The sequence below is a fragment of the Ahaetulla prasina genome, chromosome 6 (genome assembly GCF_028640845.1).
Source record: "Ahaetulla prasina isolate Xishuangbanna chromosome 6, ASM2864084v1, whole genome shotgun sequence".
NCBI classification, from domain to species: domain Eukaryota; kingdom Metazoa; phylum Chordata; class Lepidosauria; order Squamata; family Colubridae; genus Ahaetulla; species Ahaetulla prasina.
The window spans coordinates 68999585-69025298 of NC_080544.1; the positions used below are offsets into that span (position 1 = coordinate 68999585).

The window sequence follows — 25714 nt, forward strand, 5'->3', positions numbered from 1 at the left end:
AAATGAGCCGATAGTTCCCTATGTTTCTGCTGTTAAGTTCGGGAAGTAACGAGGCTGGAGACCAGGGTAGTGACAACAGCTCTTTAATATATGGTGAACCCAGCAACCTGGCTGGGGAAAAACAACCCTTTATATACTGTTTAACCGGCGGCTTCAACCAATCAGCAACGTGCTTGTTTCCCGCCTAAAATATTTAAAGATACATAACACTCCTCCCCTCCCAGAAAACACTTTACCATTATTTACATATTATTTTTCGACGTAGTCACGCAAATAACCTGGGCGTCTCCTAATTCTTTCAGACCTGCGCGGTTCAGTTCTGGGTGGTGTTTTGAGCTGGTCGGAGGGGCTGTTTGCTCCTCCCAGCTCTTTCTCTAGGCCATCGGGCCCTGGATTACTTGCAGACTCTTTTTCTTGGCCATCCGGCCTTGGATTACTTTTGTAATTTTCCCTGCTGTTTCCATCGGGAACCTGATGGCGTCGCTGGACCTCCGGGACCTCAGCTAAGTCTTGCGCCTCCCCCGGGTTATGGTCAGCTGTGGGTTCAAATAAGGAGTGGTCATTATCTGTCTCATTTAGCTCGGGTTGTTCAGCTATTCGTTTCCTTATCTGATCTATGTGGCGCCTCCATACTCGGTTGTCTTGTAATTCGACTAAGTATGACTTTGGACCGGTTGCTTTTATGATTTGCCCTGCGAGCCAACTTGGGCCGTCCCCATAGTTTCGGGCCCACACTCGGTCGCCTATGCCCATTTCTCTCGTTTTTTCTAGTTCCCCCTTGTAACCCTCTGGTGTGTAATGGGGATTCAAACGGTCAAGTGGGCACCGGAGCTTCCGTCCCATCAATAGTTCGGCTGGGCTTCTGCCTGTGGCAGTGCTTGGGGTTCTGTGCTGTACGGCCAGAAAGAAATCTATCTTTGTTTGCCAGTCACCTGGCTTGAGCCTGGACAATGCCTCCTTAGCGCTCCGGACGGAACGCTCTGCAAGGCCATTCGACGCAGGGTGGAAAGGCGCGGAGAGGGCATGTCGGATGCCCTCCTCTGCCAAGTATTCCTCAAACTGGGCTGCCGTGAATTGCGGCCCGTTGTCGGACACCAGAGTGTCAGGCAACCCGTGGGTTGCGAATAGGTGGCGCAGGGCTGCGATTACTGCCTCGGCCGTAGTGGATTTCATGAGTATGATCTCTAACCATTTAGAAAATGCGTCGACAACCACTAGGAAGGTTTGGCCGTGGAAAGGGCCAGCAAAATCAATGTGGATTCTTGACCAGGGCCCTTGGGGTTTTCCCATTCCTGACTGGGGCCGTTGGGGTAGAGGTCTGGACTCTTGGCAAGCCTGGCATTTCCCTACCCTCTCAGCAATCTCTGAGTCCATGAGTGGCCACCACACATAGCTTCTTGCTAGCCCCTTCATCCTTACGATCCCTGGGTGACCCTCGTGGAGGAGGTCCAATACCTTTCCCCTTAATTTCTCCGGGATTACCACACGATCACCCCATAATAGGCACCCCCCTTGAGCCGAGAGCTCATCACGTTTTTTTACAAATTCCTTAAACCGTTCGCCCGGCGCAGCGGGCCACCCTCTTTGTACCCAACCGAGTACAGTCCTTAACATAATGTCCCGGTAGGATGCCCGAGCCACTTCCTTAGATGTGACTGGGCCAGAGTCCAAAGAGTCAATAAGCAGGATGGGCGTCCCCGGAGTGGGGTCTTCGATCGCCCCTGGTAGTGGGCATCTGCTTAACGCGTCCGCATGCCCCACTTCTTTTCCTGGTCGATGCTGCAGCTTGTAAGAATAAGCGGCTAAGAAAATAGTCCATCGAGTCAACCGTGGCGAAAGTGCCACAGGCGTTGGGCGGTCGCCTGCCAGTATTCCTAACAGCGGTCTGTGGTCAGTCACAATTTCAAAGTCTCGCCCAAAAACATATTCGTGAAATTTTTTCACCCCTGACACAATTGCTAGCGCTTCTTTGTCTAACTGGCTATAGTTCCTCTCTGGGGAGGACATCGTTCTGGAGTAGAAGGCTATAGGGGCTTCTGTGCCGTTTGGCAGTCTGTGGCTGAGTACAGCTCCCACTCCGTAAGGGGAGGCATCGCAAACCAGCACTAGTGGTAATGAGCTATGGTACTGGATGAGCAGGCTGTCGCTCGAGAGCAGGTTTTTTACTGCTTTGAAAGCCCTACTTTCCGACTTCCCCCAAGACCAAGCAGTATTTTTTCCTAGAAGCTTATGCAGCGGTTCAGCAACGGTCGCTTTGTTTTTTAAAAAAACCGCGTAAAAATTCACTAGCCCTAGGAATGCCTGAAGCTCTGTTTTGTTTTTGGGCGCTGGAGCCTTTTTGATTGCCTTGACCTTGCTCTCAGTGGGGTGAATTCCTTTCTTGTCTATTCGGTAGCCCAAGAATTCGACGGATTCTACCCCTATCTGGCATTTGTTCACTTTAACCTTTAGTCCGGCTGACCGGAAAATGCCCAGAACCTTTCTCAAACGCTCCCCCAATTCCTCTACGTTTTCGGCAGATATCAGTACATCATCGAAGTAGGGAACTACCCCTGGGATCCCTTGGAGGAGACGTTCCATCAAATTTTGGAACAGCCCCGGTGCCACACTCACCCCAAATTGTAATCGGGTGCACTTGAAGGCCCCCCTGTGAGTTACAATTGTTTGGGCTTCGGCTGTGTTGGCGTCTACGGGCAGTTGTTGGTAGGCTTGAGCCAAGTCTAACTTTGCAAAGACTTGCCCTTGCCCCAAAGAGTGCAGCAAGTGTTGCACCACGGGAACTGGGTAAGCGCTTTTCTGTAAGGCTTTGTTTAGCGTCGCCTTGTAGTCAGCGCAGATTCTAATTGACCCATCTGGTTTTACTGGGGTGACGATTGGCGTCTCCCACTTTGCGTGATCGACTGGTACCAAAATCCCCTGATTTATAAGCTTATCTAGCTCCTTGTCAATTTTTGGTTTAAGGGCAAAGGACTCTCCTTGCCTTTAACCTAATGGGAGCTACCTGGGGGTCTAAGTTGAAGGAAATCGGGGTCCCCTTGTACTTGCCCATGCAGTCCTTGAAGACATCTTCGAACTCGGTCATGAGCATGTCTTTCAGGTTACAGTCACTTCTGTAGATGCCAGTCACTCCCATGCCCAGTGCGAAACCAGTCTAGTCCCAACAAACTAGGCAGGGTCCCTTCGACGATCGTGATGGGCAGGGTCTTCTTGTGTGGTCCGTACTCGACTCGGACGGAGGTTGTCCTCGAACAGGGATGCGATTCCTTGGTAGTCGTGGACTCGTAGCCGTTGTGTTTGCAGGTGGCGCTTCGCGACTGACGGCAGTGACTTCGCCAAAGTGTCCCAGGACATGATGGTGATCGCTGACCCGGTGTCTACTTCGAGTCGGCACCGTACTCCTTCTATTTTGGGTTTGGTGAAGATCTTCTTCTCCACCCGGGTTGAGGCGCGGCCTATGACCACCGTCGTTTGGTTTGAATCCGCGCCTTTTTTGTTTGAGCCAATCGCGGGTCGCCTTGCCGATCCCGCGCTCTGATTGGCCGATTTGAATTTTCGGCGGGAAGGTTGGGGAGCTCGACAGACTTGAGCTAGGTGCCCCTTCTTCTCGCACCGACATGTTGCGTCCTTGAACTTGCAGCGCTGGCGCTGGTGTTGACCTCCGCAACTTCCGCATTCGTCGGTCCTCTTTGCCGCGTTTCTCGGTTCGGCAGACCCCTTCCTCATCCTCACCGTCGGATTCGGTCTGGATATCCTCTTGATGCACCGGGGTTGACTTTGTGCTCGCCTTTGGTGTGAGAGGCTTTTGCAGTGTTTCCGCCGCTTGGGTGGACATTTCATGCGCTCGGGCTTCGTCCAGGGCGTTTGCCAGCGTCAGATTGCTTTTCGATAGCAGTCGCCTCCGCAAACGCATGTCTCGGACCCCCCTGATGAGTTGCTCCAGCAGCACCTCGTCTAGGTCTCGGTATCCACAGTCTTTGGAGGCTTTCCGCAGGGCGGCCATGTAGTCGCCGATGGATTCGCCCTCTAGCTGCCGGCGCTCTCCAAATTCAAAACGCCGCACGTATTTGGACGGCGTTGGCGCGAAATGGTTTTTAAGCAGGGTTTGCAGAGTTTGCCACGATACCGATTGTATCGGCGTTGGCTCTGCCAGGGCTTCCGCGATGTCGATGACCTCGGGACCGCAGTGGCTCAAGAAGTATGCCCTTTTGCGGTTGTCTGGAACTCCTTGCAGTTCGTTGGCTTCTAGAAAGCTTTCGAAACGGGTCATATACGTTCCCCATTTCTCTTTAGCCGGGTCAAACGGTGCGGGCGGAGTGTAACTGGCCATCTCCGTTTTTCTGCCCTGTGTTTGCTGGGTTCGGTTCTTCCGTGCTTCAGCTCGGTTCTGGTGCTCCTTAGCCTCGAAATCCCACCTTCGTCGCCAGTGTTAAGTTCGGGAAGTAACGAGGCTGGAGACCAGGGTAGTGACAACAGCTCTTTAATATATGGTGAACCCAGCAACCTGGCTGGGGAAAAACAACCCTTTATATACTGTTTAACCGGCGGCTTCAACCAATCAGCAACGTGCTTGTTTCCCGCCTAAAATATTTAAAGATACATAACATCTGCAATTTTCATTCTCTATAATAACATAAAAAATATGAAGAACTTGAAAAGATTTGGAAAGCAATGGAAAAGTCTGTAAAGACATTATAATTCTGTTCATATATTTGACCTGAAGTGGAATTAAATTTGTGCCAAAGAGATGGGGTTATGCTTCCTGATTTTATTCAATTAGTTTCTAAGCTTCTCTATCCAGCAGGAAGTTAACAGAAAAGGATCATGCAAGACTGTATTGGCATTCAAGCATAAAGAAGGAAAACTTCCCCTTGAAAGCTTGCTGGAAAGATCAGGACTGATAGATTCTAGTTCACCTTCTAACATGTACGCTTTCAGTTCAACATATGGACAGTGGCCTTGTCACCCATGATTTAAAAAAAAAAATCAAAAGCTTGAAAAAAATCTTAAATTAATATGTTCCTAATGGGTGAAACATTAAAAGGGCTCCTATAGACCTGAATGATTGAAGTAACCAAAGCAGGGAAACCTGAAATTGTATTTTCTGTTAGAAAAAAATTCTTATACCAGCTTGTATCAGCTGCGAATCTTATTTTCATGCAGATGGGAGAATTGTCTATCTCAATGAGACCAAAGGCTTATTTAATCCAGCTTTCAGTCTCCATCCCTGATTTACCACATGCCTGTAGAAAGTGTAGCTTCATGAAAATTGAAGAGTTGTAGCTCAGTGAGACATGCTTATAAACAATACTGGGTTCCATCTCCAAAAACTTCAAAAGAGCTGGAAAAGCTTATGGTGGGAATCTTGGAAAGCTCTCACCAGCCATAGAAATCGATACTTGCATTGCCCAGAATTCCCAGATTTTGAATATATTAAAAATTAGGATCTTTGTGATAAGCTGACTGGGAAAGCCAGGAACTGCATATCCAAAGATATGCAGGCAAGCCCTATTAACATTTAAAGAGGTCTTGAGGCCAAATGCTAATTGAAGCACCCTGATTTTCTTTATTCTCATTGAAATCAATGACTTAGTGAAAAGGAGGATAAGAGAACTCAAATTATTGACATTATTACAATAATTACGTAAGTTATCAGTTATGCTAGTCTGAAGGAAATTTACTGATCCCACTGGATCAAACATTGAACCATATTTTGATTTCAAAAGGCTTTTTCCATTGATGGTCTGTGGTAATTTTGTCCCTTAAAAATATCCCATTGATAAAGAACTGTAATAAATTGTAAATTGCTGTATCCTCATTAGAATAAGCAGGACCATCTTTCACCTTGTTGGCAGTTTGGAATGTGTGTGTCTCTGTCTGTATGTGTGTTTGTGCGTGCACCAGCAGAATGTCTTTAAAAATAGCTCAAGACACAGTGTTAGAAGAAAATTCTGGTCTATTTTGTGGCTGAGTAAATGGGCAAATGATGCCTGGTTGAAGAGGAAATAAATTTTATTCGGTACCCAAAACAGCAAAAAAAATCAGCTATCGAAGGTAGACTACAAGGTTAGGAAGCTAAGGACGGTAGTACTTATAGTACAAAGGGCTTTAACTGAATAGTATTGGATTTTGATGTGAAGTACGACTAGCCTTGTGGTGCAACCAAAACAATCTGGAACTGAACACACTCAAAACTGTAGAAATGGTGGTAGACTTTAGGAAAAACCCTTCCATACTTCCACCTCTCACAATACTTGACAACACAGTATCAACAGTAGAAACCTTCAAATTTCTGGGTTCTATCATATCGCAAGATCTCAAATGGACAGCTAACATCAAAAACATCATTAAAAAAGGACAACAAAGAATGTTCTTTCTGCGCCAACTCAGTAAGCTCAAACTGCCCAAGGAGCTGCTGATCCAATTCTACAGAGGAATTATTGAGTCTGTCATTTGCACCTCTATAACTGTCTGGTTCGGTTCTGCAACCCAACAAGAAAAACACAGACTTCAGAGGATAATTAGAACTGCAGAAAAAATAATTGCTACCAACTTGCCTTCCATTGAGGACCTGTATACTGCACGAATCAAGAAGAGGGCCGTGAAAATATTTGCAGATCCCTCGCATCCTGGACATAAACTGTTTCAACTCCTACCCTCAAAAGCAGCTATAGAGCACTGCACACCAGAACAACTAGACACAAGAACAGTTTTTCCCGAAGGCCATCACTCTGCTAAACAAATAATTCCCTCAACACTGTCAGACTATTTACTGAATCTGCACTACTATTAATCGTTTCATAGCTCCCATCACCAATCTCCTTCCACTTATGACTGTATGACTATAACTTGTTGCTGGCAATCCTTATGATTTATATTGATATATTGATCATCAATTGTGTTGTAAATGTTGTACCTTGATGAACGTATCTTTTCTTTTATGTACACTGAGAGCATATGCACCAAGACAAATTCCTTGTGTGTCCAATCACACTTGGCCAATAAAATTCTATTCTATTCTATTCTATTCTATTCTAAGTATCTTAGATAGGTAAATTGAGGTGTTTCTGCCCTGGGCACATGTGAAATCCATGTGAAGTCCAGGAGAGGAGGATCCATTCCTTGTTTTGTGGTGTGTGTGTGTGTGTGTGTGTGTGTGTGTGTGTGTGTGTGTGGTAAATCTCTTCCTTGATGTGGAATTTTATTAGGGGTCTGGTCTCAAAGTGAAGTATTGTGATTTCCTCTTATCTTGAAAGGGTTCCATTTTATGTTTGCTTGTCAGTGCCAGCTGATTTCCTGGAGAAAGCCATTTAATCAATTGCAGCCCAAGTGTCAAATGCCAGCAGAAAAACCTTAAGCAGTTTATCCATATCTTTATTTGAGATTGTTGATAGATGACAGGTGGTTGGTGTTGATGTGTGACCTCATTAAGGGATGCGTGTCTCATAGGGGCTTTTATTGTTCCAACAACAGAAGGCATTTTCCTCCATTTGGAGGAGATAAGAAGTATTTTTCCATTTTGACTCTAAAAAACTTCTAATCCTGTTTGCAAAGAAAAGAGGAGCAAAGATATTGCACACTGGGTAACCAAAAGGTTTGCCTGCTTTTGATATAAACTTTATTGAGGCCAATGAACCAAAGATCAGTCTTGGTAGTACTGCATGTAATTTACTATAATTTTTAAGATTTCATATCCTTCCAAATGGAATATGCTTCCAAATGGAATAAGTTGAAGCTATTACATATCTATAATCTCGTTTCTTTTCTGGAAAGATGTACAAATGGAAAATAGTAATGTCTGTACCTTATATAAAACTCAATGTATGACAGGATGATTAGAAAGTAAAAGCCTACTTACTGTGGTCAGAATTGACAACTGACCTTTATTCTCCTTTCCAATTTATGAACCTTCAGGCACTCCATCCTTTGTTCCCTGCTATCCCAATTGCCTCACACTTTTTCAGCAACCTTTTTGCCCTGGAAACAAATCTAATAAGCATAATTAAGCTATATCTCAAAGAGAAAGGATTCACCTGTAATAGAAAGAAGTGGGGGAAGAAAGCCTTTCCTTCTTCAAAAGAAAAGGAAGGACTGACAGAGTAATTACTTGGTTTCATTGTTTGCAAAGGGACTACAAGAAATGCTAAAATAGATCAGTAAATGCCCAGAGGCTCTCAGCTAAATTTCCCTGTTTGATGAGGAAATATCAAAGGCACGGAGACACGGCTGTCATAACACATCTTTACTTCTAGCCAGCATTTTATCCTTTGCAGCTCTATTCTGAAAAAAAAATTAGCTGGATTGAGATTGCTCCATCCCCAAAACCCTAATATAACTTTTTTTGAAAACAAGAAGGTGGCATAGTTGTATAAGAAATCAGCTCCTGAGACGTAATTCTGTTTCTTTGAATATCAAACAAATGAACAGACAAGTGAACAGTAATGGAAATAATAGAAAACAAACAGGATCTGAAGGAACTTTAAATAGTTGAACGAAAAGTTGATGATTTTGTAAAATGAACATGTGAACCAGAGATCTTTTTCTGGCTTATGCATGTATGTATGTCTGTCTGTACAGGTTGCATCTACTGTGAAAATCTGAGGAGTCTTTGATGCTCTCTGGTTATGTTTCCCAGTTTGGACAGTGAAACGTCTGCAAGTAAACAACCAAGCTCAGAGAGCACCAAGGACCGCTCACTTCAACCCTGAGCTACAAATATTCTCCTTTATTGGTACTGTGAAAATCTCACTACAGAATACAGAATACAATACTCACTACAGAAGGCCTAATTGAACAGAAATTTACTCACACAAGTGTGCTGCTGCCTAGTTTTTCCCAAGTCTGCTCTTTCACAAAAGCACAAAAGTTGCCAGGCTCGTATCCCTGCCCTTTTCTATAATTAAATGACCTCAGGTTTGGAGTTCACCTAGGAAGTTGCATTGAGAAAAAAAGGGATGTGGAACTGCCTTTTCTGTGTATATTTTCACTTTTTGTATCTAAGGGATAAAACATAAAATATATATAGAGATATAATATATAAATATAGATATAGATATATAGATATAGATATAGATATAGATATAGATATAGATAAAACTCTGTGCAATCTGAAGTGTCTTTTCCAAAACTCAATGACTACAAAATTATGACTTATTTTAGGAACCCAGGTGACAGTAGAAGTTCACAGTAGTAATTCTACTCCACAGTTATTCAAGAAGATCTCCTCTGAGAAAGGTATGTGGCTTTATAAAAACAGGCTGCTTTAAAAAGAGAGCGAGAGATTAGATTAAATCATACTATATTAGACAGCTGGCATTACACAGTACTTGCATCAGAAAATCCCTATTTTATATCTGCATATTGCTAAGAAATCACTAGCTGGTTTTAGCCAAACAACTCCCTTTCAGCCTGAATTCTCCTTTCTGTAGTATGAGGACAATAATGACTTACTTTATAGACCAGTCATAAAGCTGACAAGAAGTAATGTACATGAAATGCTTTCAGTAATTGAGAGCACTATATAAATTAACACAGCACAGAAAAGGAGCTAATTCTGAGCAATTCCCTCCTTTAAAAAAATCTGGTTCTAAAGATTTATAGGTAGCCTATGTTTCCCAATTAAAGAAACAAATTAGCCTCAAACTAATTTGCAGATAGATTATTATCTTAATAATAATAATCCTTCTCATTAAAAAAGCAGTTCTATGAGATGTGAGCATGTTCTTCATAATAAGAAAATATTACAATGTTTCCCTTAAGTAAATTTGACTCCTGGTAACTATTCACATGGGTGTATGAAAGTTAAGGGTTGGTTAAGCTGTTTGCTTTATTTTATATTTATTTATTTATTTATTTTGTCACACAGTATATATAAGCATAAGCATGAAATAACTATACAATATATAAGCATATATATAAGCATGAGTATGTAATAACTATATTAATTGGATAAAACGAAAGGAAACAATAGGACAGGAATGGTAGGCACGCTTGTGCTCTTATGCACGCCCCTTACAGACCTTTTAGGAATGGGGTGAGGTCAATAGGAAATAATCTCTGAAGTGGAGAGAGCACACAGCTTTGTGGGGGCCCTGTGCTAATTGTACAGGTATCTGATGTGATTCTGCTTATCTTCACCTATTGCTTCCTGTCTGTTAAGAAGCTTATGATCCATTTACAAGTGTGTTCAGATACGGCTAGCTGGTTTAGCTTAGTTAGAAGAATGTCTGGAATGATAGTGTTGAATGCTGAACTAAAGTCTACAAAGAGGATCCTTATGTGGGTCTTTGGAGATTCAATATGTTGTAGGATGTAATGGAGAGCCATATTAACATATTATAGTGGGGACAGTGACTGTAGAGTCTAATAGCAAAGAACTACAACTGGTTCTCCAGCCTGGTGTTTCCCAGTTGTGTGCACCAAATCTTCTACAATTTTCCAAGCTAGCATATTAGTGTATGCACTTTTTCTGTCTATCCAACTTGTTCATATTCTTTTCACAATTTCATAGGTTTTCAAGTGAATGAAAAAAGCAGGCACCACCCACCTGGACTGAAAGATCAGCATGGTAACTACATTATATTGTCTGTCCCATTTCTACAAGCCTCTGTAATTAATTTATATACTTCAGTAATTCAGCAAGTCTTATATATTTTTTAAATATATCAAATATCTCAGTAAATTATGGTTTAATCTGTTAACATGAGCTATAAAAAATATTGACTAATGGTTTATTTGAATTAGGAAACCTGGTTTTTCAATCTTTTTTAAAAATCCTAATATTTATTAGAATGTCCTTCTCAATATATGAAATGAGCAAAAGAAATATATGGAGGAGGGAGAGAATTCTTGGCAGAGATCACCAATTTAAAGATATATATTTTCCCTTTGATTCTTTCTAATTCTTTTCTGTTGGTAATGAACAAAAGTATGGTTTTCAGTGGACACGCTTCTGTTTTAAAAATTCCACTATTGACAAAGTCAGCATTCAAGCTTTGTTCTATTTTGGAGTGAAATGGAACTATTGGGATCAGGAAACTGGAAATGTCCATTTTGGCCAACAACTCTAATCCCCTTCATTGCAGGGATCCAAACTAAAGCATCCATGACAAATACTTGAACGTATCCAAGGAATGGAAGATACCAACTCTCCAGATTAATTGGCTCCTCTGATTCTGCTGTTAGAAATGTTTTACATTCATTCACCATATCCTTTCCTGTCACTTAAAATCTTTATTCCATGTCTTATATTCTGGAATGATGAAAAACGCAACTTGGCCTTCCATATTATATCCCTTCAGATATTTGAGGAGTGCTATCATAGTTCTCCTCCACTTTCTGTTATAAACATTCTCAATTCATTCAAACTCTTGCCATAGATGTTTTGTTTGGTATTCTTATTTGCTTCCACTGAACTTGTTTCAGTTTGCCTGCGTGCTTCTTACATACGGATGAACTGATGCAATAGTTGTGAATCTGGTCAGTACAAAATGATGACTTCCTGTGATTTGGAAGTCTCCTTCAGTTGATAGAGCCTAAAATTGCTTTTGCAGCCACATCATATTACTGACTCAAATCTATTTATTAAACTACTATTTCAATCTCTTTTCCAAGAGAATTACTGCCAAGTCAGCCTCCCCACATTGTATACTTGTGCATCTGATTTCTGCTTCTTAAATTAAAAGTAGAAATTTCTCTCTCAAATTTCATTATTATTTTAAGCCGATCTCTCCAAGCTATGAAATTTATTTCACATTTTGATTCTTGCTTTCTAGAATATTACATATCTACCAATTATGCATCAGCTACAAATAAGCATTCTCTCTACCACTTCATCCAACTTATTAATAAATTTGTTGAACAGCACAAGGATGAAACTTATGGCACCCCATTCAGCACCTTATTTCAGTATGATGAGGAACCACTGATGATCATTCACTGAGTATAATTTTAAGGCAGCTACATATCTGCTTAATTTCTCTTCATTCAGCCTACACCTAAGTAGCTTATTAATCATTATGTCATGTGATATACCATCAAACACATTGCAAAAATCAACATGTTACATCTTCAGCAATACCAGAATTTATTTTAAAAAGATAATGATTTTTATCACTATTTGATAACACTATACAAAACTATACTGACTTTCAGATAATTGCTACACTATTTTCAAGATGCTTACAGAACAATCTTTATAACATCTGCTATAGCATCTTTACCCAGCGGTGGGATTCAGCCAGTTCGCACCACTTTGGGAGAACCGGTTGTTAACTTTCTGAGCAGTTTGGCGAACTGGTTGTTGGAAGAAATCATTAGGGCAGAGAACCGGTGGTTAAATTATTTGAATCCCACAACTGTCTTTACCCATATTGAAATCACTCACTCCTGCCCCAATTTTATTTTTTCCGACCAACTTTTTCTGTATATATGTCTCTCTGGGTACCAGCAAGAAAACTCTCTGAACAAAAATCAGAATGGGATCAAATGTGGCAGGCACAGCAGAAAATGTCAGAAAAAGAAAAAAAATGAGTTTGTAAATGGGTTAGTCCAGCCACGAACTACAGAGAAGAACACTCCAGCAAATCCATCATCAGTTCAGCCTTATGTCAAAGGCTCTTGGGCAGTGAATTGGAATGGTGCCAAATGCTCCCCTCCTCCTGGCATTTGCAGCCTGCCCTGTGCTTTTTTGTGCACAAATACGGGTAGGCACACAAACAACTGAGGAAAAAAGCAGAAGCATGCACACATTCATAGGAGGCCACACAATTCATAATTACACTAGAAAAACAAAATGGCTATGGCTATATATTGCTGGTAAAGGAATTCCATGCATAATGATCTTCTTGCTTTCCCTACCTTGTTGCAGAGAGAGAGACAACATCCACCATCTTCCAGTTGTCTGGCATCTTACCAGTTTTCTGATATTTCTTAAGATAGTACATACAGTTTCTGCCAGACCATGTGCAAATTCCCTTATAATATGTTGGTGTTGCTTTAAGGGCAATTCCCAAGAGCAACTCTCAACTCAAATGAGCTATGTATAAAAATGGGGAAAAAGTTCAAAATTTGTTGTTCATCTTTGAATGTTGCCTGTATTTAGTGACAATAAAAAGCTTCCTGATAATCAGGGGATGTGTATTACTTACAGAAAGAATATGAGACATTATGCCTTGAAGATTTAAACTTGTTCCAAATAAATGGATATTCCCCGATTATGTTTTTCTCAGTCTTCCTCCTTCTCTTTCAGCCTGTTTTTCCCACATGTCTGAGAGAAGATATAGCAATAGCAATAGCACTTAAACTTATATGCTATTCCATAGTGTTTTATAGCACTTTCTGAGTGGTTTACAATGTGAGCATATTGCCCCCAAACTGGGTCCTCATTTTATTGACTTCAGAAGAAAGACTGACTCAACCTTGAGCCCATCAGGATTGAGCTCAAGGCTGTGGGCAGAGTTAGCTTGCAATACTGCATTCTAACCACTGCATCACCATACCCAATTGTTAATGAACACAGAGTCAAAGTAGGAGTTGTTGCTTCTGCCTTTTATTTCATGTTAGGTTTGATTATGTTAATTTTTAGTTTGGGTTGAGCTAGTAGCATTTGGCCGATTTGTTCACTTAAGAACTGTTACAGTTATTTTATTTTTATTCTGAACATACCTGAAAAGGTTTTTGTTTGTGTGTGTTTATTAGCTTCTTTTGCCAACAACAGCTGTTGGCTTGGTTACAAACATGGCACAAGCTTTGTGGGTCACAACTGTTCATTTGCATTTTTATTTTATAAGACATCACCAGGAAAGAAATTTTGTTTTATTTCTCCATTCATTCCCAGGTTCTCAAATTATTTGAATGATGTGACGCACACACATATAATTAATCATTACCCATGGTTAATTTCATATTTTCTTGAAAAGAAGACACCAGAAATGGAATATAAATTTATAATTTAAGTTTATTTACATTTGTGTACAGGCTGAGCAAAAGAGAATTTTATAGTATTAATAACAGATTTCCATTTTCCACTAAAGAAACCAACGCACTTAATAGAAAATATCAAATCTTCTTCTTATTTTTCTAGTTGCTATTAAATATGAAAAGAAAAGTAGGTTAGTCTGGTCTTTTCACTAAGCATTAGAAGATGATGGCCAAATTTCATTCATGCAACAACCTGAATAAGAACTTTAATTCCCTTTTGTACTGCAAAAGTCCAAGGACATGCAGAAAATGTTCTTTGCCATCACCTAAGTCAGTGTTTCTTATCCCCCAGGAACTTTAATACGTTCAGGCTCCCAAAATCAGAAGCCTGAGATTTGGAGTCCATGCATCTTAAAAATTGCTAAGGTTGAGAACCACTGACCTAGGAAAGAGCATTTTCTGCACGTCCTTGGACTTTTGCAGTACAAATCTGAAAAAAAACAAAAAAACATAGTGTTATCTGAAATTTTGCAACCCAGGTCTGGTGTAGTTCTACAAAGAAGCAAAGCAGATTTTAAAAGGCAAACAAAAGTTGTCAGAGGAAAGCGGTGGGTAGACAGCAACTTTTAAAAAATTATCTGGATGCTGTTGTAATTTCAAATGCTTTACAACCCTACAGGGGATGGAGATCCAATGTAGAATTTAAGAAAACTTTTTATGTTCCTAATCTGATCTTTCCCAGTGCTACTTTTGTAGAATTAAATTCCTTTACATTTGGTGTATGTTTTAGCTGAGATAGCAAATACTGTAGTACGATGAGTTTTTAATGAAGTATCAGAAACTGGGACAGACAGTGCCTGCCAGAATTTGATGTGGCCTTTGTTTGCTCAAATGGAACAATGCATTTATTTATTTAGCATATGGCATATCATACATGGACTAGTAATATATATTAACATTTCACCTAGATTAGTAAAACACAATAAAATACAAATGTTGAAAATATCTATGTTCAAATACCAATATCTAGGCCATCTAAACATTTAAGCGCAGCATTATTTATATTTTTTTTAAAATGCACTAGCAATGCACTAGCAGCCTGGTACAGAATTCCAGCTATTGATGGTATCTTTATATCATTGTCTGACTTTTTGTGAATTCTGCTGCTGTTTGGAGCCTTTTCAGTTATAGTCTGACAAAGAGCAAAACAGACCACCAATTTAAAGAATGACCATGCTCCCAAATGGTAAAAAGTAATTTTCAGAGATATGCAGAGTAGGAACCTCTTAAATGCATAAATCTGCTTTAGCTCTCTTTAGGTTACCGTAATAGCTCTCTTCAGTAAAAGGCCATATATACAACAAGCTTATTAAAGAGACAGATGTCTGGTGCTGAGTGCTAGTTAAGACAGACAGATGGCTGCTCAGCACATTAGGCGGCTCACGGGTCCATCCTTTCTTGCTTGAAGTTTTGCCTTCACTCATTGCAGCCTAGAAATGAGGTTAAATCCTAAAATATCCTCCTTCAGTCACTATAGCTTTCTTCGGCAGCACCTGTACTTCCCTGTAATCCCAGGAGAAAATTTGCTTCTTAACTTTAAAATACGGAATGGTGTAACTCTGGGAAGCTCCAATCTGAAATAATATATTATTGCAGTTTGGGCTACACAGGGCTGTCATCTGGAAATTTCTGACTAAATTATCTGAGTAAAGATATTTGAGAATATGGACGTTCCCCCAAGGAATATCTCTACTTTGAAAATTGCAGTGGTTGCCAGGTGATTGTCAGCAACCCGAAGTGCTGAAAGCTCTACATACTTGAGGATCAAGATTTCTGTTCCCCATGGGCTTTGCCTGCCCAATGAGATCAAATATGGCAAACCTACACTGGCTCCCTTCTTTTAGAAATTGCCATTTACAGAACCCAAGGAGTTGAACCTGGGGCTCTCTTTTTGGGAATAGATTTCTTCTAGATCTCATACTGCTAAGTTTTAGGCAAACCATAAAATCTAGGCTTTTTAAGGTAGCTCTGGGAAGAGGTTTTGTGTTAGTAGAGCACTCCCATCTTGTAGTATATTTTGATGGGGTATTTATTTATTTGTTGGGTATTTTTATAACATCCATAAGTACTTAGTGAACAGTGTATTGTCTGGGTCAATATACTTTATACTCAGAACTAATAATAATAATACTATTTAGATATGCATCATCATAATCTTTCAACTTCTAACCTTTGTGTATACATTGTAACTATAATATATTCTATTATATATAGTTACTATTTTCCCAATTTCTACTTTCTACCTCTTTTTTCTAGCTCTTCATAAAATAGCCAGCACATTATGTATTCTATATCTATGGATGGGGCTTGTTGATGGGCATAGTTCTCTTTGCAATGTTTGATTACTATGTTTTTTGCTGTTACTTATGTTATTTTGTTATACTTACCAAAATACATTAATAGTTAATATTTTATTTAAAGCAATACAAGCTACTTGGAGTTCATTATATAGGAACAACATATGACTCCCAGGCACTATTCAACTCAAATGAGTTTTTGCTAATGCACAACCTTTCTTAAAGATCAACTCCCTCCCATCCACCCCAAAACATAACCAATTTTTACATTAAGTCCAAATTTGTGGTGATAGTTAAAATTCATATGGGAGGACTGGAATCTTAGGACAATTTAAACTTATTTCACAAGATCTCAGGGGAGAAAAAAACATTAAAAACTCATGACATTGGATAATTCTCAGGATGGCTATTATCTAAAGGTAGCATGGATCCTAACTGCTGGATTAGATTATGTGTGTTTTTACAAGTCCAACCCAGGTTGAGCCATCTCTGCAACAGTGCCAGCCATGCAAGAGTGATTTAGCCCCAAGTGTTCAGAAGAATACATGCATCAAACAAAAGTCCTTGCTACTCATAAATAAAGTAGAGTAACAATCAGACCAGCAATCAAATAAGCAATACCCCAATCAGAAACTGCCAAAGAGCCATCAGTAAACAGCCCAACTAATGTATGTCTATGACCACTCCCACTCAAGACATCAGAATATAAACTGGCAGAAAGCAGCACTCCTTACTAGCACTGATGAGGTTACCTAGTTAGGGTAATGATACATTTGCAAGAAAACAAGCAAGCTCAGCGGATCCCAGCAAGGACCCCTCACAAAGTAGAGTAGCTAAGTGAATAAGAAAGCAGGGTTCCTGTCTTTTTTATAAAGTTGTAGAAATAATCTTATTTGATCAGTAGGTGTTTTCGTACTTTTGTATCTAGCCTATATCCACAGTAGTACTTACTTGATGCAATAATGACTTTGTACTAACATTGTTAAAAATCATGTTAAAATTTTTTATGTTAAAAATTGTTAAATTTAAATTTTAAATTTAAATTAAATTTAAATTATGTTAAAAATGTTAAAAACTATTGTTAAAAATCACTAAAATCATGGCATCCAGCCCTCTCAATTCCTGGCAGATAGATGGTGAAGAAATGGAGGTAGTGACAGATTTTATTTTCCTGGGCTCCAAGATCACCACAGATGGGGATTGCAGCCAAGAAATTAAAAGACGCTTGCTCCTGGGGAGGAAAGCTATGGCAAATCTAGACAGCGTACTAAAAAGCAGAGACATCACCCTGCCAACAAAAGTGCATATAGTCAAAGCTATGGTTTTCCCAGTTGCAATATATGGCTGTGAAGGTTGGACCATAAGAAAGGCTGAGCGCCAAAGAATTGAGGCCTTTGAACTCTGGTGCTGGAGAAGACTCCTGCGAGTCCCTTGGACTGCAAGGCAAACAAACAAGTCAGTTCTAGAGGAGATCAACCCTGACTGTTCTTTAGAAGGGCAGATCCTGAAGATGAAACTGAAATACTTTGGCCACCTAATGAGAAAGAAGGACTCACTGGAGAAGAGCCTAATGCTGGGAAAGATTGAGGGCAAAAGAAGATGGGACAAGATGGAGTCACTGAAGCAGTAGGCATGAGTTTAAATGGACTTCAGAGGATGGTAAAGGACAGGAAGGCCTGGAGGAACGTTGTCCATGGGGTCGCGATGGGTCGGACACGACTTCACAACTAACAACAACTAACATTGTAAGACATAACTCCCATCACCTGACACAATTCTGCTTAGCTGATATCTAACCTGAATAAATATAAATGATACTATTTGCAGACAAAATCTCACAAGTATGTCAGCTTGGGAGCAAGTTACCTCATCTACTTTGCCCTAAGCAAGGCCACTGAACAAAAAACTGCACACATATTAAGTAGAAAGCAGTATACATTAGCTTCACTGCTCTTATTGCCAGATTGACCCAAACATATCAAATATCCTTGCTTCGTCATATTTGTGCCTAATTCTATTTTTTTTATTTATTTATTTATTTTGTCATACAGTATATATAAGCATAAGCATGAAAGAACTATACAATATATAAGCATATATATAAGCATGAGTATGTAATAACTATATTAATTGGATATAACGAGAGGAAACAATAGGACAGAAACGGTAGGCACGCTTGTGCTCTTATGCACGCCCCTTACAGACCCCTTAGGAATGGGGTGAGGTCAATAGTAGACAGTTTTTGGTTGAAGCTTTGGGGATTTTGGGAAGAGACCACAGAGTTAGGTAGCGTATTCCAAGTATTAACAACTCTGTTACTGAAGTCGTATTCTCTGCAATCAAGATTGGAGCGGTTAACATTAAGCTTAAATCTATTGTTTGCTCGTGTATTGTTGAAATTGAAGCTGAAGTAGTCTTTGACAGGAAGGACATTGTAATAGATGATTCTATGAGTTAAACTCAGGTCATGTCGAAGGCGGCATAGTTCTAAATTTTCTAAACCCATTTTCTCTGTTATTACTCTGTTATTCTCTGTTATTTACTCTGTTATTACTGCTGCATCTTTAAGACTTGTTAGTTGTGTTATTTAGGATTTTACATAACATTTTATTGTGTTAACATAATATGTACAGTGAACTAAAAAAACCAACCCAATAGAAGCCCTTATTATCATTCTAAATTAGATTTACTAGGTTATTGGCTTGTTCTTTCTAGAATAATTAATCTAGGGAGATCAATTGCAGAAGAAGGTACAGTTTCTACATCCGGTCATCCTAATTATTCCTGATTGCATGTTTATTTCCAGCTTATCCATGGGACAAATCATGCTTGAAATCTATGCCTTTGGACCTGAAGCAATTTGAAAAATTGGATGCATATGCAAAAAAGGTAAATAAATTCTGAAAGTAATAACAGCATGCCTCAAACAGAGTTGCTACCCTTTCTAGATATAACCCATAGCCCTAGATATATTAGTGTTTACTGCATTGCATAGATTCTGGTGTTAATTATTTCCAGCAACATAATGGAATTCATGTGGAGTCTAGTTATTTAGTTTTTCTAGCTATTTTAAATTATGCTGATGTAGTTATGCTGACTAACTGCTTTATTCTGTATACAATATATTGTTATTTCAATAATTGCGTTATGTCCAAATTACCAGCAGGTTTGACAGTTAGTCAAGAGTTATAGAGCTGCTAATAGTTAAGCTGATAATCCAGATACATGGTGAATTAAAAACTGCACAATAGTGTTGATTTAATACATACTCTCTCACACACACACACAAACAAGTACTGTTTTGGAGACAGATGGAAGTAATTTGAACTGCAGCACAAATTCATAATATTGGATTCTGGGAATTATATGTGACTTGTAGAAAATAGGTGCTGCAGTCATCATACTTATGACAAATTATAAAGTACACTTTGCTTTTGATGGCTGCTATCTATTGCTTCAGACAAGTTCCACTTGAACAAAATATAGTATACAAGTGATCCATCTGAGAGCTTTACTGTATCTGTATTTGTGCACCCGTGTTGTATCTTTTATTGTATACTGAGGTCATTCTTTCACAATTATTTTAAGGAAACCATTTCCTCTTCTTGAAGAAAAATGCAAACTTATTCTAGTCCAAAATGGTAGCCCAATGGAAGTTGTATTTTCAATGAGAAAAACTGCTCAAAAAATATCTGATATGCATACTACCTTGAGTGTCCAGTTGCTTGAGAAGTGTGAGGGAGACAGAATAAATGTTCCATTGATGGATCCTGGCAAACGTTCCCATCTGATGCTGTCTAAATGGGCTTTTTCTATAAAAGTGAGCAAAAAGCGTTTATAAGAGCTGAGGTCCAGCATGTTTTACAAGGATCATGTTAAGAAAGAGATTTTTGAAATATATGAGTTCCATTCTAATTAGGTAAAACATCAACCATTTCCAAATCATATTGCTAAATTTTAGAAATACAAGAAACTGTCTTAGAACAAGCTAAAATCATTTTCCCATCTATCCTTGTTTGGACTGCATTGACCATCAGCAAGTCTCCAATTTCTACTATCTTGAAACTGGAAAGCTGAAGAACACGGTACATCAGCCTTATCTGTTAGCAGTACACAATAGGAAATTTCCCTGCTCTCCAACCTATTAACTGAAGATGCCAGGACCAAACTTAAACATTTTTGCCTTTGTGTCATATATTCTGTCATTTTGTTAAGGTATTTTCCCTAGACATTTTTCTGATCTTCCTCCTTAACAATTTTCAAATTTGCATCCATTTTTATCATTAAAGTCACAAGACTATAGAAGCTTTTGAAGAAACATCTCAAATCTTCTAAATTCCCTAGATGTCTCACTTTCAGGGGGACCCTCAGGATTTATTTCCATTTTTGCAAAGAAAATCACATTGGTAACTCAATATAAGTTGATAAATATTTATTACAAATACATTCACAACCCAAGATAGATGCCAATAAAGGAGAATATCTGTAGCTCAGGAATGAAATGAGAAGTCCTTGGTGCTCGCTGAGCTTGGTTGTTTTCTTGCAGACATTCTTTCAGACAATGAAATATCTCCAAGAAAACAAACAAGCTCAGAGAGCACCAAGGACTCCTATCAATGAGATATTTCTCACGAATGAAGGTGAATACACATGTTCCAGGATAATGTTGCATGATTCAATCTGGGTCAGTCACCAGGACCAAATTCTGAGCTTTCAGACTTGTTTTGGAGCCCATCTTCAGGGAACATCTCTCTAGCAGAGTGTGTGCTATTCTGTGTGTGGTATTCTGTGTGGTGCCTATTGTTTGTAATGTTTTAGATGTTGATTGGGGTGTTGATGTCTGGTTATTAAGTCATTGGCTGTCGCTTGCTTGTGCTGTCCTCACTTTGATAAGTACTTAATAAGAAGGTGGCAAATCAACATTCTTGTTGAATGACAAGGAGCCCTGTCAATCACTTCCCTGTTTTTGTACCCGCTCCAACAATCTTAGTAGCTGCAAAATTTAATATAAGTTATTGCCATGTGAGGCTACCAATGAGATTGAGTCTCCTTATCTGTCTGCTCACTTGTGTTCTTGCAATCTGGTGGTTAACTTCCTCCCTGTATAATCCCACATAGTCACAGGGGCAATCCATGCAGGGGATTTGTTAGTTTATATTGGAAGTATTTCCCACCTCCAAATGATCTTTACAATGCATAGTTTATCCTCATATGTTAACCTCTGGGCGGTGTACAATGCCCACTTGCAGATCTCAGAAATTGTGTTCTACAGCTTCCAAAATGTTTTTAATGTACGGCAAAAACCATGTGGTTGGTCTTGTACCTTGTTTCTTCCTTTCTCTTCCCACCGTGTTGCAGACATCTTGTAATAAATAATTGTAGGTACCCATTCTGCTTGCCTGACCCAGATTGGATCCATGAGATACTTCTGATTATGCAGCTTCCAAATTTTTGGAATATAGTCTTGGTCAGTCAATAGAGAAAAATACAGATTAATAAAATCTCTGCTTTGGCCTGACAACTGAGCAAATCTGGCTTTCAATAAGGATACATTGTGAACGAAAATAATTGAATTGTAATCAGTTATAGCTACTCACTCCTGAATAAACTGTACATACGTAACAGTAAAGTAATCCTTCCTAACAGTGTATTTGAAATTTAAGACATGGGTGGCAGTCAAGTACAGTATAGCAAGACTAAGGGAAACCCTGCTCTGTCTTATGCTTTGATGTTTAATTAGGCTCCTGTACAAATATATAAGCTTGCCCTCCCCCTCCAATCACCAATCACAAAATTATCTTACATCTAAATCAAACTATGAACTTTTGTGTTTTCTTTGACAGAAGGAAATTGTGTGATCAAATGTGCATCTGCACAGCAGAGGGAAGTATTTTGCAAACTGTTTCCAAAAAAAGGTCTAGAAAATAAAGGATTGAACTCAATTAGATCTTATTGTCTTCTTTCTGGGCATGGACCTGACAAATAGAGATGCATGGACTTTCTGAACTGAGCATTGGGGAAGGAAAGCCAAGTGACTGTTGGTTTCAAATTAAAACAATACCTTACTATCTAACATCCTTAAATTACAGATGAATACCAAAAGCAGTGTGGAAGAGTTAGTGCAAAACTTGCTCCTTGTAGCACATACTAACCTGGAGAAAGTTAGGGCCATTTGGATATGGATATGCCACCACATAGGTAAGCAGTCTCTTTCTACAAAATGTGTGGGTAAGGCTCATTGTTTGTCTCGTATTTATGCCTGCTGTTCTGTTCTGACAGCCTAGAATGGGAATATAGGCTAGAACAAGGTTCTCAACCCTTTTTTGCTCATGCCCCACTTTTGAGACAAATGTATCTCTGATTGTCTTGGGTTCTTTTTTAAACTACACCGAATATGATTGACCTATACTCCAAAGGTCTAAAGACCACTGGAACCAGGACTGATGGTTATTTATATATGTCTGTAAGTTTTGAGAAGCTGCTGTATTTTGGGGGGAAAAACAAGATATATATAATTGAAACACAAAAATATGAGTGCTTCCTATTGCCTCTATCTTATCCTATACAGTAGTTTTTGACTTACAACCATTTGTTTAGCAACTATTTGGAATTACAGCAGCACTGAAAAAAGTTACTTATGACTGGTGATCACATTTACAACAAGTGCGGTATCCCCATGGTCATATGATCAAAATTCAGGCATTTAACAACTGGCATGCCTTTCCAATGGTTGCAGCATCCCAGACTTACATGAGTGTCATTTGCAACTTTCCCAACCAGCTTCCAACAAGCAAAGTCATGGGGGAAGCCAGATTTGCTTAATGTCCATGTGATTCACTTAACAACTGCAGTGATCCACTTAACAACTCTGACAAAAAGTTCATAAAATCAGGCACAACTCACTTAACCATCATCTTGTTTAGTAACAAAAATTCTGGCCCCAACTGTGGTTTGCCATACTGCCGCTGGGGAGAAGGTTCAAATAGAAAGGGAGGAAGGCAACACAAGTGCCTGCATTTTTTTCCAAGCAGCCTGCTTTCCCAGAAGCTCCCTCGTAGTTACTGTTAAGTTGATATTTATTGTAAACTGTATTGTAATTTTCAATTATTTATGCTGCTGAAATTAGCATATAGAACGAGATGAGAAAAATATGATAATTTGATCACATGCTTAGTATCTGAGTGGCCCTCTCAGAAACTACTGTGGGCTCCTATAAATGTGGCATGATCCTGGATGGGAGAAATCATATGGCTCGTGTTGCAAACCACTGATCTAGAATATCTCCTTTCTGAGGGAATACATATCACAGGAAATATCTGACTTCAAATACTTTTCCAAGAATTGCCTATCATCAGGAAAAATATAAAATATTGCTTTTCTTGGATATCCCAACTTCCTTCTCTCAGCTCTTATATGTGTTTTGCAAAACTGACAACTATTTTTTTTCAGGAAAATATTTGGAAAAATTGAGTTATGAAAAAAAATGTGTAAAAAAACTTAGGAGAAATGCATACAAAAAGCATATGTGTAGACTAAACTGAGATGGAAACTTAAATAAAACTTATTTTACCAGAATTAAACGTATCATTTCTTATTATAGTAAAGTTGAAAAACTGGTAATTAATCTTGTACATTTTAGCTTTTTATCCACTCGCTGTTTAAGGTAGGTCTACATGATCTACCTTGGAACAAGTACTAGTAGGTAGTTCTAGAGTACAGAAACTTTTATAACTTCACGTTGCTTGTTTTATGCATTACTTGTTCCATTGTTCCTCTAGAATATGATGTCGTAGGTTTCTTCAATAAAGAGAATCAGTCTTTCAATCCCCAAGATGTCCTACAGAGTGGAAAGAGCATTTGTGAGGGATACGCTCGCCTCTTTGAACAAATGTGCAGGTACATCAAGTTCCGAAATGTTTGGCCATATTCAGTTGCTTAATCACCTATGTATCTATTCCATCTCCACTTACCCGTAGTAGGAAGCTTAAAAATCATTTTGAACCTATGTTGTTGAACGGCAAGAAGTTCTAAAAAGGTTAATTTTGCTTATCGTTCTTCCCCAATATAATTTATTTTGCACCATCTGCTGAAACTCACATCGTATTAACATAACGGCAGATGTGAATATGGGGATAATTTAGTTAGAAGAGGTACTGTGTTTTTCTCAATATTTGAAGGTCAAAAAAAAAAAGGCTGTGGAACAGGGTTGCCTGCAAGAAAAGAATTGTGAATCTGCATCCACTCTCCATTTTATGTGTAAGGCAGAAGGGTAGAATTAGGGTGTGCAAGTTAGTGTATTAACAAAGAGACCAATCTATCAATATGTAGGAGTTTTCTAATAATTTTATTTTATACAATCTAATTGATGGGAGCTTAGCTATTTTGAAGATAGTCATAACTGGAAGTAACCTGAAGCTCTGTATTTCTGTACTGCCATCAGATTCTTAGTTTAATATTGAACAAGGCTTTCTTCCAACACTGTCTTTATTCATTAGAAATAAACATATAATATAATTGACATCTAAAGTCTGGAAATATATTTACAAAAATATCTGATCAAGGCAAAATATCTGGCATTAGGAAACAAATTATGAAATCTCATTTAAAAACCATTTTGATCAACTGAGTAAATGAATTCTTGATAAAACCAAATTACCTGGAAGTTAAATAACTACTTAAAACAAAATATGATTGAAGACGCATGTTGATGTGTTAAAATTCTTACAATATATATTAATAACTCTAACATTTACAGGCATGTTTGACTGTAGCATATACCTATATTCATATTTTACCACGAACATTCATGTGCAGTCAGATCAAGCAAAAGTTTTGTGTGTGTGTGTGTTTATGCACACATACATAAATAGACACACACATACATATACACACATATATTTTTTTTATGATTGTAAGCCTCCCAGTTATCTTGTTGGTAAGATGGCCAGCAAATAAATAAATAAACAAACAAATGAATAAATCACTCCAAAGCAGGGACATATTGGGGAACAAACAAATTTAGAAAAACCATAAAAGACAACTATATATTTTCAACAGGTTGCACTTGCATGTCTACTTCTTATTCAATATGAAATTTAGCAATGCATTAACAACCTTTTCACGAGAAATAAAATTGTGTGTTAAATAGAATTTTCCCCTTAAATTGAGGCAGATTTGGATTCTGTCCTCATAATTTTATTTTAAAAAAAGGTGAAATAGAGCTGCTCAACTTTTTTTTCCATACAAATGGCACTTGAAACTTTATTCCTTCTACATGTCAAAGTAGTGCCACCCATCTCAAATAAGGAGGGCATGTGGAGAAGGGGAGCGTTGCTTGCTCCCTATTTGATCTTGGATACTACGACATTTGTTAGGTCAGCAGAATTCTAATTGGGGTCATTGTAGAACGTCACCCATAATGACTATAGAGTATTTACAAC

General features: G+C 38.9%; 1 protein-coding gene and 1 long non-coding RNA gene across 4 annotated transcripts in view; one reads left to right on the top strand and one right to left on the bottom strand.

Moving 5' to 3' along the window:
• Positions 1-25714, top strand: part of KY (kyphoscoliosis peptidase) — a 49507-nt gene that overhangs the window by 15951 nt on the left and 7842 nt on the right. For both annotated transcript variants that reach the window (XM_058186984.1, XM_058186985.1), the window contains exons 3-7: positions 9157-9231; positions 10508-10564; positions 19081-19163; positions 22364-22472; positions 24053-24170. In XM_058186984.1, coding sequence (XP_058042967.1) covers positions 9157-9231; positions 10508-10564; positions 19081-19163; positions 22364-22472; positions 24053-24170 — 442 coding nt within the window. The remainder of the gene's footprint in view (positions 1-9156; positions 9232-10507; positions 10565-19080; positions 19164-22363; positions 22473-24052; positions 24171-25714) is intronic.
• On the bottom strand, positions 14037-24167 carry LOC131200353 (uncharacterized). Of its 2 annotated transcripts, none has more exons than XR_009155596.1 (3): positions 24033-24167; positions 19983-21737; positions 14037-15480 (listed from the first exon to the last, which is right to left on the bottom strand). It is a non-coding gene; the product is annotated as an uncharacterized LOC131200353 (long non-coding RNA). The 2 variants fall into 2 exon arrangements; XR_009155597.1 differs by lacking the exon at positions 14037-15480 and having other exon boundaries at positions 19248-20086; positions 21598-21737.